The 15,592-nt window shown below is 45.8% G+C and overlaps 1 protein-coding gene across 1 annotated transcript in view; it reads right to left on the reverse strand.

Annotated features, from left to right (window-relative positions):
- DNAH7 (dynein axonemal heavy chain 7) overlaps positions 1–15,592 on the reverse strand; it is a gene marked incomplete at its 5' end in the record, with an annotated part of 152,623 nt that overhangs the window by 61,219 nt on the left and 75,812 nt on the right. Inside the window, 8 exons of the mRNA XM_081095597.1 lie at positions 408–738; positions 1,393–1,622; positions 3,314–4,186; positions 7,375–7,594; positions 9,017–9,143; positions 11,114–11,282; positions 12,254–12,409; positions 14,741–14,938. Of these exons, the coding sequence (XP_080951723.1) occupies positions 408–738; positions 1,393–1,622; positions 3,314–4,186; positions 7,375–7,594; positions 9,017–9,143; positions 11,114–11,282; positions 12,254–12,409; positions 14,741–14,938 (2,304 nt within the window). The remainder of the gene's footprint in view (positions 1–407; positions 739–1,392; positions 1,623–3,313; positions 4,187–7,374; positions 7,595–9,016; positions 9,144–11,113; positions 11,283–12,253; positions 12,410–14,740; positions 14,939–15,592) is intronic.

A 15,592-nucleotide genomic window follows, 5' to 3' on the forward strand; every position in this document is an offset into this window, starting at 1 on the left:
ACCTGCAGATTTGAGTATCAGAAGGGGATCCTGGAACCAGGCCCCCCAGACACTGAGGCGCGTCCGTACTTTCTCACCCCTGCTGCAGGGTGCACCCCAATTACAAACGTGCCCACATATGAGACAGGCTCTCCGGATCAAAACGTACACTTGGTCTTATGCCCCTGTCGATGACTGTGGCTGTTTTGCAAAGTTCTTAAGGTGACAGGTGTCCTATGGCAGGTGTGACATTGGGGAGGTTTCTGCTTTTTCAAGATCGTCTTAGGCATGCCTGTGCATTTCTTTTTCTTCAGGTGATTAGGGAACCCTGGGGCTTGGACGGCATGAACAGTGGGGACAGGTTGCGGCACACAACGCAAAGGGCTCCCTGAGCTCTGAGGACTCCTCCCGCCCGCGCGGCCTCTTACCTGCGCCGTCAGGGTGTCCAGGGCCGCGAGCGCCGACTCGAGGATGGGCAAGGCCCCCGCCAGGTCGGCGTCACATTCGTCTTTGATGGCTTTGGCTGCCATCGTCTGCTCGTTCGCCACGATCTCATCCGCTTTCACTATTTTTTCCGTTTTGGCCACTTCGAACGATTCCCTCTCGATCATCAGCATCATTTCGTCCACCGCTTTGCTGGCGACCTTTAGCTGAGGGTGGAGCGCCTCCAGCTCCAACTGCATGGAGGCGACTTGAGATGCCGCGGAATCCAGTTTCTCCAGACCCACCTCATACCTCTTCTTCATCTTCATCACTTCACTGAAAGCAAACACACACCACGCTTAGGCGTCAGGCTCCGGGCCCTCCTGCAAGGAAGGAGATTCAGTGTCCTGGGCTCTCGGGGCTTGTTCAAAGCATGGCTAGAGGAGTGACCAGGAAAATTTCCACCAAAGTCAAACCTATAAACACAGAGAGCCTAAGGGTGGTTACCAGGGGACCGGGTGTGGGTGAGAAGAGGGATGGTGTTTAAAGGTACAAAATTATAAGGAATAGTCAAAATCCTTAGAGCTCGAATGCAAAGCTAAATGAGTATCGCTAATGACGTGGCATGATAATTATGTAATGTGATAAACAGTGGTCCAATGGCAGTCATATTACAATATTAAATGGATCAGAGTAACCAGTTTACACTTACACAATGTTACATGTCAAATTTCTCCCGTAAAAAAGTGATCGTAATATAAAGTGTGTAACTGAGCAGTAGTTAGCTATGTTAGGCAATGCATCTGTACAAAAGAGTAAGACCCACTCCTTACCTTAAAAAATGTTTGCGGAGTAGTTATTTAACGACTTAACAAAACTCACTATATATGTGAAGTAAATCTCTATTACATCACAGCAATGCCGTTTTGGTACACGCAAATAATTTAAAACTGCCGTAGCTTACTCAAAAATATAAAAATTCATTTTTACCTTCTTTTATTTTCCAACAACAGTTTGAAGGTGGAGATTAATTCCAGATAAGAGGTTGGAGTCACATAATTGTATCTTTGAAGCTCGAGGTGGAAGGATGTGGATAAATCTATAGTGGACGTGTGGAAGCTTTTACACATGTCGATGCAGCCGTCCCGTATCTCCTCTGACATCTCAATTTCCTCCAAAAAGCGTGAGGCCACTGCCTGGAGTGCATCCTCAGGCCACGACTAAATGTAATAGAAATGCTTCAGCGCTGGATCCAAGCTACTCTCTGGGCCTGTGATACTGTGATCCTTTAGAACTCAGGGGGGCTAGGGGTGGAGTGGGGAGGAGGAGGGTGGGGATGCGTGGGGGAGATGTGTTCATGAGGACTCCCCCAGGACTCGCATGCTCAGGGCAGGGAGCGAGCAGGAGTGCCTGGAACACTAGCTCTATGGCTTGTTCGGGGCTCAGAGGAATTGCTCCTGACACCGCAGGAGCGAGGAAGAGGGAAGGAGCGAAACTCACAGGATGTCTCTTTCTGTGCCGTTCTGCTGGAATTGCCTCATTTAATCCTCCCAGTAGCTCTCTGAGGTAATGAAACCCCAGAATCATATGGACAGCAACCTCCTTCGTTTCTCTTAGAGGTATCTCATGCTCAACAAGCCCATGGCATGGTTCCTGTCTCCCCGAGAACAGTTGCCATCTTCTCCAATTTAGTAAACATCACCCCATCCACCCAGTGACTCAAGCCAAAATGCAGGAACCCTCCTTGAGGGTGGGAAAAGAGAGGTAGGGGTATTTCCACCTCTATTCCTCGCCAGCGGGAGCTGAGCTCTAGGCTTTGGGTTCCTGCGCCTGTCAGGCAGTCCTGCTTCCACAGCTCCAAACTCCAGTCACACTCGTCCCTCCCTTTTATATCCAGCTGTAGTACCCGCTTCCTGCGCTGGCCCACCACTGCTGGTCACTCTACCTTCCCTCTCATTTCCTTCCACCCTGCCGACACCTCCATGAAGAGTCTTTTCATTCAGCTTTCCCCAGTGACACCTTCCAATGTGCCCTGTCTTTCCCTGACCGGACGCTGACTGATACACAAATTTATCCTAAGACTTTCTAAGGTATATTGAGGTTAATGACTGCATACTCTAGCAATAAAATGATTTTCTATTATGATGATTTCTTGAGTTATCTATAATAATAAAAACATAATATGCTAATTAGACTGGACAGCCGAACAACCTTCTGGATGGGATTCTGGACGTCCTTCCAGACCAAGCTGCCATGGTGGGGGCTGAGGCAGAGGTGGTTAGGGGCGATCAGGCAGGCAGGCAGAGTGGTTAAGGTAGATCAGGCAGGCAGAGGCAGTTAGGGGCGATCAGGAAGGCAGGCATGCAGGTAGGGGCGATCAGGCAGACAGGTCAAGTGGTTAGGGGCGATCAGGCAGGCAAGCAGAGTGGTTAAGGTAGATCAGGCAGGCAGAGGCAGTTAGGGGCGATCAGGCAGGCAGGCAGAGTGGTTAAGGTAGATCAGGCAGGCAGAGGCAGTTAGGGGTGATCAGGCAGGCAGGCATGCAGGTAGGGGCGATCAGGCAGACAGGTAGAGTGGTTAGGGGCGATCAGGCAGGCAAGCAGAGGAAGTTAGGGGCAATCGGGCAGGCAGGCAGAGTGGTTAGGAGTCACCAGGCAGGCAGGCAGGCGAGCGGTTAGGAGCTAGCAGTCCCAGATTGTGAGAGGGATGTCCGACTGCCAGTTTAGGCCCAATCCTGCAGGAATTTTGTGCACTGGGCCTCTAGTAATTTCATAAAATCAGATAGTATTATTGATCACAAAATTCTGTTAAAACTACATTTTTCTGGGGGGCGGGGGGGGAAGTCTACAATAATTGTCATGACAGAGAATCAACATTTCTAGAAATCTATCAAAAATGTGCATGGCAATACCTGAAACCAGTCAATGGTACAGCAGTTAACAAGAGCCGGGAACTTTCTCAGACGAATCCGAAAGGCATCCCCAATGGGGCTCATGGCCAGCACGACGTGCAGCTGGCTGCGGCAGCGATCGATGAACATGTTGAACAGAGCGATGGGGCTGCCATCGGTCTGTTTGGTTTTATCCCGTTGGCGGTCGAGCTGGCGCATCTTCTCGCATATCTCTTGCTTCTCATCTAACGCAAAGAGATTCGGCACCTCCCCCGCATTGAGAAGATTGTTGACATCTTCTAGAAACGACTCCCTTTTAATCTGAGTGTCTGTAAACAGGAAGACCCCCTGCATCTCGCCCTCAGCGCATTTCCTCAAGATCACTTTTAGATCCTCGTGCCACTCGGTGTTACCGTAGCCCTTCGTGATTTCGACCTGGAAGACGGAATAATCAGCCATGTGGGCCGCTAACCTGGTGACAGACTGCCTCCCGCTGCCTCCCACGCCGACCAGAAGAGCGTGGCTGCGAGGCTGCTTCAGGATCCTGGAGATGCGGCTGATGTGCTCGATGGCAAATCGGAACAAGACGAGGCTCATGGTCTTCTTGCTCATGTTGTTATATTCCTCCAGGTGGGTCTCCACGATCATCCGGAGGTGGTCCACATTTTCAACCTCTCTGTAGTTGGTGTCCTCCTTCTTGGGGTCATGGAAATCACAAAACATTAGGCTGCGTAAGTCATCTTCTTCCACGACGCCATCATCATTGAAATCCAGATGTTGAAAAAGCTCATGAAAATTTTCATACATATGATGTGTCAAAATTTCTTGAATGTACTCGATAAGCCAACGTCGGTCTGCATTATCCAGGAGGCGATCATAATACACCCTAAGGACCTGGAAAATCATTAAAAACCAGCTTTAGAAACGGACTCTTCTATTTTTTTTTATTATTACTATTTCTGTGCTAATCTCAAGTAATATAAAAAGTACTCTCAGGAAATTTGAATGGGATTTATTAAAAGCATATCTAAACAATTAGACTCACTCATGATCATGTTTATTTTAAACATTTGTTTGATCATACACATATGAGATACTACACAGTTGCATGCAGTTTTCAATGAGTAAAGGTAATTGCGGGGGGGGGGGGACTGAAGCAGATGGCAGAGAGGCTGTGAAGACTAGGGAAAGAGTGTGAAGGACTAGAGAGGAAAAACTATTAGAAGCGACTGCCTCTGCTGGTCACTCGGATGAGACAGAGCTGGACACTGGCACCGAGGCTTTTCCAACTTCTGTACCGTGGCCTTCCGTTCTCCAAGCTAGATAGCAGTTTGAAAATTATTGGAGAATCACTAGATACTATTTTTTAAAAAGCACATATTCTAGAAAAAGAGAAAATGTCTTCTGTGGAAAGCAAGCTTATTTGGGACATTTTAAAACTATTTTTGTTGTAAGTCATTGCAGAAGGCAATCTACTAAAATGAGCTCTGGCTAGAGGCACATGCTATGCGGCTGTAAGAAATAGTGAACCAGACTTGCTACGTGAAATAACTTTCTTCAAAGTGGTGTGCGTGTCCTTTGGCCACAGTCTGTTTTGGACTGATCTCTGTCCCCCCTAAATTCATATGTTGAAGCCCTACCCCAACATGACTGTATTTGGAGAGGAGTCCTTTACCGTGGTAATTAAGGTTAAGTGAGGTCATGGGGTGGGGCCCTCATCCAATAGGACTGGTGTCCCTCTAAGAAGGGGAAGAGACAGCAGGACTCTCTCTCCCCGCAGGCACACAGAGAAAGGCTCTGTGAGGACCCAGTGAGAAGGCAGCTATCTGCAAGTCAAAAGGAAACCCTTCACCAGAACCTTGATCTTGGACTTCTGGCCTCCAGGGCTAAGAGAAAATCAACTTGTTGTTTAAGACACTCAGTCGGTGGTATTATGTTATAGCAGCACTAGCAGACAAATACATAGACATATAAGCAATGCAGATTCCTGTCAGCAAAATGCCTGACATCTGGGGGAAATCACTTCGGCCTGTCTACACCACCTTCTTCATCTCTACAATGGAAGTAGTAATACCTGCCTTGTAAGTCTCACAGATGCAAAAACAAAATGACAACAGGTGTAAAAACCATGAACTTGAGAATTAAAATTACTACAGACTGCCCTGCAGTCAACTTAACGTGTTCAAGAATGAGTTCAGCATTCTCACTATTGACAAGTGGATGACATAATGGTGCAAATGATATGATTGCAGCCTCCCCGTACTCCAAGTTCAACAGCTACTTTTCTGTGAAACAGCATAGTTTCCCAACACATGCCAACAGTCACTCCTTGGATGGAGGTACTGAAGACCTCGTGCAATAGCCCCAGGGGAAGAGGAAGCTGAGTTAAACCCACCTCACTCATCAGACGCCAGTGCCTAAGCATGACTCAAGCATATCATTATCTAGATGGAACTTAGTAAGATCCTAATGCAGTGTTTCCCAAAGATTGTCAAACACCCGCAGGCACTGGGGAAAGCAGTGAATAAATAAAGCTGCTGCTCTCAGAAAACTTCTATTCCAGCAGAGACCATCAGTAAGCAAACATAGAGATGGTATCAGGTGGCATTCAGGTATGAAGAACAGAGCAAGATGATAAGGAGTTATAGAGTGGGGGGAGGGATGGTCCAAGGCGAGCCTCCCCGGTCAGTGGATATCTGAGGAGGTCAGTGGGGAAGCCTTGTGGAGAATGGGGCTCAGAATGTTCTAGGAAGAAGGACTATCAAGAGCCGAGTGCCTGAGGGGGAGAGGGCTAGATGCTTCCCAGAGTACCATGTGGCCATGATCAAGTGCTGCCACAGGCAATGCACTCCTTCCAGGAGGTCAACAACATCATCTCACTCCCTGCCCACCTTGCAGCATTATTTATGGTACCCAGGTGACCTCCCAGACTTGCAGCCTGTGTCCCCGCCCCAGAGCGTGGATCCCACTCAGGTACTAAGTGGTCTGCAGTGGAGTGAAGGCAGAATCTGCCGGTCAGACGTTCCCCAAGAGTCACCTACAGGGACCTTGCTGTGGCCGGAACTTCCAAGCGGAATGGACCTTCACTTGGGCATAAAGTTGAAGGTGTGAGGATTTAGGAATTCAACCTGTAGACTAGAAAGCCCACAGAAACAGAATTTTAAAAGACCCTCTGAAATCTATGTCTCTGTAGCACATCGTTTTAACATAGCAGTGCATCCCAGTTTTCCGGATTTTTTAACTACATCATTAAAATTAAAGTAACCCTATTATTTACGTATTAAAATGGAAAAGCACTCTAACCCCCAAATTCTCATAGCCTTTGCCTATTTTAAAAATATTGCACTATGGTTTTTGATGTGTTATTTTTTGTATTCTCTCTCTCTCACTGTGTCTCCTTCCTTCCCTGCACAAACTTGTACAAGAAAATGTTCACCCACATTCCTGTTCCCAAAGAGAAGGTAAGTATAATTGTATATGGTTTCCATGCTCTTCAAACTGGTTTGCTTTCAGTTCTTTCGGCAGCCAGTCAAACTCTGAGTAAATAATGAAAGTAAATACATTCACTTCTCATAAAAAAAAAAAACAGGCCAGCCCTGACGGGTTTGGCTCAGTGGATAGAGCGTCGGCCTGCGGACTTGAGGGTCCCGGGTTCGATGCCGGTCAAGGGCATGTGCCTTGGTTGTGGGCACATCCCCAGTGGGGGGTGTGCAGGAAGCAGCTGATCGATGTCCTCTCTCATCGATGTTTCTAACTCTCTATCCCTCTCTCTTCTTCTCTGTAAAAAATCAATAAAATATATTTAAAAAAAAAAAAACAGGCCAAAAAGTGTTCCTCCTCAAAATTGTTTGAAGTCAAACTAACAAAGATTAAGTCACTTAGGTCAACAGGAATGCCTAGCAAGGAGAGACAACCCATTTAAAACAGCATAAAGTATATGAGTGTGAAACATTATAAAAATCATCTTGCTGATTGACCTTCGTCATGACAGACAGCACACTGCATTTCTTCTTGCGCAGAGGTTGGCATGAGGAAGGTCTTTGTTTTCTGCATGATCAGATTCCAGTAACACGGACGCTCACCTCGTGAACCCAGAGACGCTTAATGGCCTCTTTGGTTGCCGTGGTTTCCGGTCTGGACAAACAAATGCCCTGAATGACACGGGAGAAGTCCCGCAGGTTGAACAGGTAGTGCGACTTGGCCGGGGTAGGCAAGAGGTTCTTCATTGCCTCTTTGTACAGAATCATCGTACCGTTGACAATCTGGGCGGTCAAAGTTAGAAAATCCTCTGGAAATTTGTAACTTAAAAAGGATTAAATGAAAAGGGAAAAAAGTCAGCAAATACAGAACTCTGACACATAAACATTTTGCATGCCTAACAAAACTTTTATTCCGACTAAAGCAATTGGCTTAGCTTATAGAATTAGCATTTCTTATAATAATGGTGGAACTTTCACTTCTTTCTAAGTGACTTTCCATTCATTACTGTATTTGTGTGTTCAGCGGAACTCCACGAGCAGCAGAACCAATGTAACGGACTTTAAATCACTTCAGTAAGGGGACGTGATAGCCAACCACCGAGCCCAGGCGATACAGCTCAAGTCCAGGATCCACTGAGCAGATAAGTTCCGCCCCTTTTCACTCCCTGGCATTCTCAACTGCTTACAGACAGAATCCACAAAAAACACAGGTGAAACAGTATTTTCAAAGAGAGGAAAGGAAGAAAAAGTATATAAAGAAAAAAAAAGATTTAAAAAGAAAGTTAAATGGAGAGTTAAATAGGATAAAAAAGGGGGGCAAAGGGCATGATTGGGGTGGAAAGAACATGGGGAGAATATTCATCTGGAAAAACTGTCTGTGTTTAACCTCTGCCTTGACAAGGACCCAGCTGCCGTCCTCCATCCTCCTGGCGGGGGCAGGGAATGGCACTTCCAGAGGCTGGACCCCAGGGACCCCAGACGCGTGCTGCTCAGGGGGCGGGATTGGCTCTGCGCAGCTGCGAGGAGCACCTTCCCAGGGCGCAGGCCGCACGCTGCACGCCCACTGGGACAGGGACGCCCTGGGGAGCGCACGGGTTCTAGAGCATCCCAGTCACAGGGTAGACCCGACATGCCTTCCCCTCGCTAATCGCACTAGTGGTGGAAATTCAAAATATTCCCACATGAACATATTAAACCGCAGAATGCAAAATTTGTACGGATTTTATTTTTATTTATTATTATTTTATATTTTTTAATTGATTTCAGAGAGGAAGGGAGAGGGAGAGAGAGAGAGAAACATGCATGATGAGAGAGAATCATGGATTGGCTACCTCCTGCTCGCTCCCTACTGGGGATCGAGCCAGAAACCTGGGCATGTGCCCTGACTGGGAATCGAACTGTGACCTTCTGGTTCATAGGTTGACACTCAATTACTGACCCATGCCAGCCGGGCTGTATGGATTTTTAGGCTAAAATCCAAAGCTTCACACACACACACACACACATACACACACACACACACGTAAAAAGAAAGCTACTCTGGCTCCTTTTTGGGATGTTCCCATAACCTGGAGATGGGCACAGTGGGGAGTAGGGGGATGGGAGCAATGGTACCCATTATCTTTTCCTCCTCTAGGATGCTTTTGTGGAAAAGTTTAAGGAGCACCACTTATATTGGTATATTTTCAAAATGTTTTATGCTGCCTTAATGAAAAAACAAACAAACACACTGTAAATTACTCACCAGGTTTTTAAATGCCAGTTTAAGATTCTAGAGAAGATTGTATACATGGATTTGTCACTAAACTCATTGATCGTTATAACATTGAAATGCCGCATGAATCGAGGAGTCACCGGATTCCGACCACCACCTATATATCGAAAAGGTAACGCTTAACAGTGTTGCTAATAGAAACCAGCGTATTTTTCTCTAATATCTTAGAGCACCAGATAACTCAAAAGATGGACAAATGTATGGCACACTGAGAAATTAAGAATAATCAGTTGTTTTGGGTAACTTTGACCTCAAAAAGTATCCCCCTCAAATACAAGATTTTGTTTTCTAGTTGAATTATCTGAATGAGTTCAATTACTTACAGAAAATCTGGGGTCAGATCTATGTTACCAACAGAGCCACCGGCCACCTTCTCCAGGACTTAGAGCCCCAAGCAGTAAACGGTGAACATCCTCATGACAATAAGATATTCAGAGGCGATTTTATGCAATGTTAATACACAGAAACCCTGAATGGCCGAGCCTTGGGGTCCTTCCCGCCTGCCTGAGATTCAGCACAGCCTCCGCAGGCAGCCCGATTCTCTTCCCGGATCTTCAGTGAATCTCCCAACGGTTCCTGTATGTGGCTACTTCCCTGGCTTCTCCCATTTTTTTAAAAAAAAATTGGGGATTGTCTCACTTTCATGAAATAATGATGACATTTTCAAGTATGAGGCTGCAATAACTGACTTATAGTGTAACACATCATTTTACAAAATGGATATTATCATTTTTAAATACATGACACATTGCAATTGTGTTTTGAAGGGATTCTGTCATGAGATCTTGGTTAAAAAAAGTGATTTTTAAAGTGTATAATATCTCTAACATATATTTTGCATAACAATAACTCGGTCCATGTTCTATGTTTGTTTAGAATGGTAAATCTAGGTTTTATTGTTATCACTGAATTGTACACACAGCTCTGCCCCTGAAAATGTCAAGAATATGTGTCAGGTGTTAGTCGATAGACTAACGCGGTTGTGCATGTCCAGGGATTAAGCGGCTCCTAACGAACCGATTTCTCTGGCAGGTTTAGGAAGATGACAACAGGGTTCCAGAAGGAACTCCGATAGGTCCATCCCCCGCTCCGCCTCCCACCCTTCCGCCCAGAGAACATGCAGGAATGGGGTTATTGTTAGCACATGGGCTCCTGGAGGGAAAGCTGCCTCGGACCCAGCCTGGTTTCCTGTCCAGTCTCTGCAGCGGCTGGAAAAGTGGGCACGTGGCACAAGGGGCTGGCTCGCAGGGGTGGCGGGGAGGCAGAGCAGAACGAAGCCTGGGACCCAGGAGCAATAGTTTTATTTCAGAGAGGTTGAGGGGTGGGGGGGCGGAGAAGAGAATGCTGAGAGCAATTACTGACTCAGCAAACTGTCCACACTACAGGTCAGATGAAGGTGAGAGGGTTCAGAGGCAAAACCAGGGAGATGGACAGAAGAAGCGGTAAACTGAGAAAGGGAACTTTAAAAACACAATACCAGAGCTCAGGAGAAGAACAGTGAAAGCTGTCCGGGTAGGTGAGCCGAGCCACTGCAGATATGCCAGCATATGACATTCCTCCGCATGGAGATTCCCATGGGGCTATCCATTTCTCTCGGAAAATGTCAAGGGTCTCTAGGAATTAACTCTTTGGCCACTTCCTACTTAAATCCCTCTCCACTACCTGTCTAATCCAGGGCCTCACGGGCATGGGGCAAGGTTGGGGAGAGGGAAGTGGTCTCTGAAGCAAGGATGTTTCATATGAAACTGTACCGTTGAAACTTTAGTGAACGAAACAGACACAAGCTGCGCGGAGGCAAGGACAGGAAATGGGGACCAAGTCTCATACGATGGGAGGAAAGGGCTTCGGAAGAGTTGGTGGGAGAACGGCCCCCAACCAGGGCAGCCCACTCTGCAGCGCTGACCATTGGGGAACACTCCCTGAGGTCACAGCATGTACACACAGGAAGTATAGACACGGAGCACTGCGCCTCAGATCGTCCCATTGGGTGCCTCTTTCTCCAGCTCTCTCTTTAGATACGGCCAGAGTGACGCTCAATCTTAATGAGCACCAGCTTAGAACGTGTACCTGGAGGTCCCATCGCACACATGATCTGAACGTCCACTAGTTTAATCATCGAGCAGTCCTTTAGGTCGTACCAATTCCAGTGATCCAACCACTGTCTCAGCAGCTCGATGGGCGGCTGAGCCCCGTACACCTCCCGCGCAGGCATGTTGACGTCATCTACAAAGACAACCTGAGGGTGACAAGGGAAGAGGGATTAGGAAAGATTACCATCTCATTAGAGTGTCCTGCTGTGTTAATAATGTTGAGGCAAAGAATCGGACCGCCACTTTGTAGAGCGCGGGTATGGAAGTGATGGTTTCTTTTCCAATCAATTATTATACCCCTTGGCATCCATGCTCCCAAGGAACAGAGGGACAGTTTTCTCACTAACCTTGTAGGTTAAGAGTTTAGGCCTTACTAATCCTCTCCTCCAATTTGTTTCTCAATACGCCTTCTCCTTTTCCCTGGTACAACTTCAATGCATTAATTAACATGAACAAGAAAGGTGTGCTTGTAAACTGAGAATAACCTGGGGTGGGGAGAGTGCAGTTGGGATGGGTGTTCTTAGTAAGGGAACACAGGTAGGTCAATTGATAACTGGGGTACCTATGGGTCTAGAAAAGCAAGCAGCAAAGACTCTGCGAAGTAAAAATGTTAATGAGAGAATTGGGAAGGTAGATAATTTCCCGGATGAATAGTCTACTTTTAATTTAAAGGGCAGCTGCTTGCTTTTAATGTCATGCTGCCTCACCCACAATGCACATACAAATATGAACACACTTTTAAGGAAATTTCTTAAACAAAATTTGTGAGAAAAAAAGAACACAAAAACTGTAGCTCAGCCAGTGTGGCTCAGTGGTTGAACATCAACCTATGAATCAGGAGGTCATGGTTCGATTCCCGGTCAGGGCATATGCCTGGGTTGTGGGCTCGATCCCCAATGTGGGGCGTGCAGGAGGCAGTCAGTCAATGATTCTCTCTCATCATTAATGTTTCTCTCTTCCCTCTCCCTTCCTCTCTGAAATCAATAAAAATGTCTATATTGTAAAAACTGTACAAAAAGGTGCCATGCCCCAGCACACGTGGTTTTGTGTTCTGAGTGGAGCAGCATGCCTGACTAGGACATGTGCCGGGTAATGTGTACAGAAACAGAGCAATTACCATTTTCTTGCCCAGAGGAGGACCAAACACTCCCTTTCTTCTTTTGTCCAACTTTGACATGATGATGTTCTGAGTTTGAGCTGCTGTAGTTTGTGCTGAGAAGTTAATTAGCAGAGGCTTGTAGACTTCTTTATTGATTTGAGTTAAAAGAAAGTTCTATATAATAGAAAATAATAAAATGAACCATAGTTGGAATTGCGTTTTGGCATTTTAAAATAAACGAAATATATATCACGCAACAAGAGAGGATCTTAGCCATGCACAAGGGCAGGAAATCAATGGAAAGAACAGTTGCCATGTCGATGTGCGTCTCTTTTTGTCCAGGCACCATCCATTCGGCTACTCTGATGTCCAGAACCACCATGTACATTACACATCCTATCTCAATGTGGAGCCACAGGAACTGAGAGGTTACGAGACTTGTGAGGTCTCAGGGACGGGGCAGGACCTTAGACTGCCATCTGTAGCTCTCTGGATCAATGTTCCTTGTAACATAGCTTATTATCTTTCCACTTAAATACCAAGTTATCCGATTGTAAGTGAGGAAGCGTAAATAAGACAATTGTATTTTTGAAATGGAATTCACTGGAAAGTGGGTGCAATTACCATGATTGCTAATCAAGATGTTGTGTTCTACAGATCATCTTGTAGAAGAAGAATAAAGTAGGGAAATATTTATAATACATTAGGTAGAAAAACGCAGATTATGAAATAAAATGCAAAGTATGTTTTCAGTTTTGTGAAAAGCAATGTTGTTTTTGCTGGGACTGGATTCGATGGGGGTACAAATGACAAAGGGCTTTGTTTTTTTCCATTCACCACGTCAAGTCTCCGTTCCCTGACTCTTGATGATATCTCAGGTAAATAACTGATATCTCAGTCATTTCTTTTAAGTGCAGGCCAAACCAACACCATGATTTAAAATCTCAGCCTAAACTTCTCCCCTCTCTGCTTTGGGATATTCCCTCGTATAGGCAGCATTTAGATTGTAACACAGGTGCCATTTCAATCTGTTGGGAAAGACATTATTTAATAAACTAGAAGCCTGGTGCTTGGAATATGTGCACGGTTAGGGTCCCTAGGCCTGGCCGGTGATCCGGGCCTATGGGGGCCTTCCGGCTGCCGGCCGGGGCCTCCCTTCCCTGGCTGCCAGCTGCCAGCTGGGGCCTTCCTTCATTCTGCACCACCCCCTGGTGGTCAGCACATATCATAGCAAGCAAGCAAACTCCCGGTCTCCCCATTGAACTCCTGAGGGGACAACTTGCATATTAGGCTTTTATAAATATAGATGATACCTGGACAATTACTTAACTATATACCCCAATGTATTCCAAAAGGATTAAATGATGAAATTAAAATAAAGGAGGAAAAACAGGTACTGTCATCATCTGGGGGTGTGGGGGTGTGAATTGACAGGGAACCTGCAGTGGGAGCGACTGCTGATGGCTCCTTGCTCCCCTCCACCTGCTGCCGGGTTTCCTTCCTCTCCCACAGCTGGGGTTTGGGAAGCAGCAGAACAGAGGCAGAGGGGCCAAAGTCCTACTTCGCTGGCTCTAAGGTGGTGCTCTCTCAGCTGATGCGTTCTTGCCTGCTACCATGCAGGCTTCCATGGTAGCGTCCCTCTGAGAGGAGCAGACGGGCAGGTCCTTCAGATACTCCACAGGGACACCTGCCCGGCACAGGTCTCTGACACAGGGGACAGATGGCCCCTGCAGCTGAGGCAGTCATCTAGAATGCAGTCATCTAGAATGGAGCCATCTGGAGTGGAATCATCTAGAATGCAGTCATCTAGAAGGGAGGTCAGAAGACTTAGGCCCTCTTATCTCCCACATTGCCCAGCTGCCCCTGGGAAACTTGGACTTGCCTTGCAAAAGGCTGGGGGTTATTGACTAATTCCAGCCTTTTATCTTCAGAAACCTGAAACTAGAGACAAGAACTGGTCTTTGATCGATACGACCTCCTAACCTCAAGGAACACCCTAAACAGGATGCATAAAGCAACTGAGATCTGGGGCTGCATCTGTCACAGCAGCTAGCATTTCTTAACTGACACACAGTGGGTATGACTCCAGAAATCATTAAGAAAAATTACTAAATTACTAAAAATCACTAAAACTTTTTAGTAAAATTACTACATTACTTATTACTACACAGTAACCATTCAGATACTAACTGATAAAGTTAAATGTCAAGTATAATTAACTAAAACACCTTTTCAAGAGATATAAAATTCTTCATCCTGGACAAGCTATTTTTATTAAAATACCTAAAAAGGGACAGTAATATAGTGATATAAAATGGCATCATATATTTTTCTAAAATAAATCAATTTTCTAAAATAAATAGGCAATTACACAAAAATGATTTGTAGCTCCAACATCAAAATATTCGAGTATTTAAAAATATTAACTCTACTATTTCATGTGGCTTTAAAAAATTCTTAGGAATACCATGCACATTTCAATATTAAAATTTCTACAATACTTACAATAATGTAAGAACTCTTCCCAGTTCCAGTGGGTCCTACAAATATTGATGGCTTTTGATGGGTGGTTAACAATTCCATTAACGCCGAGTAGCGAATCGTGTCCAGAGTAGGTACAATGATTTCATTAAACATCATATCTTTAGGAATTGGAGGGGCGTCTGCCAATTTCTTTATCCATGGGTCCCATCTTCCTACTCCCTGTTTATAATAAACAGCCAAACAGGGAATCTTATGTTATAAATACTTTTAAAAAATACATTGTTATTGATTTCAGAGAGGAAGGGAGAGGGAGAGAGAGATAGAAACATCAATAATGAGAGAGAATCATTGATTGGCTGCCTCATGCACACCCCCTACTGGGGATCGAGCCCGCAATCTGGGCGTGTGTCCCGACCGGGAATAGAACCATGACCTCCTGGTTCATAGGTTGATGCTCAATCACTGAGCTATTGCGGCCTGGCTGTGCTCATTTTTAAGGGAAAAAGGAGGATATGAAATTATCCACTGGGGAATACAGTGTGGGCCCAACTCCACTTGGATCTGTATATATTTCAATAATATGTATTCCTAAACTTTGTCCTCAAGACAGTACTTATGGGAGCTGTTACACAAAAACAAAAAAGTACACAAACACCAGCCAGGTGAGACTGCACAATCTGTGTGGAAATGCTCAGTGAGCACTCCTAACCCAGCTGCGCTCATTCCTGCAGGGCCTCTGAGCTCCTGGGAAATGCCAACTGCAGCAGGAACCTCCACGAAGTGTCCTTGACCGGGAAGCCCCTGGTGCTGGAGCCCATGTCATAATATGTCATTTCACCTAGTGAGTACGATCTGCCCATTGGGTATTATTAT

Source organism: Myotis nattereri (assembly GCF_964212035.1).
Source record: "Myotis nattereri genome assembly, chromosome: 7".
Classification (NCBI taxonomy): Eukaryota; Metazoa; Chordata; class Mammalia; order Chiroptera; family Vespertilionidae; genus Myotis; species Myotis nattereri.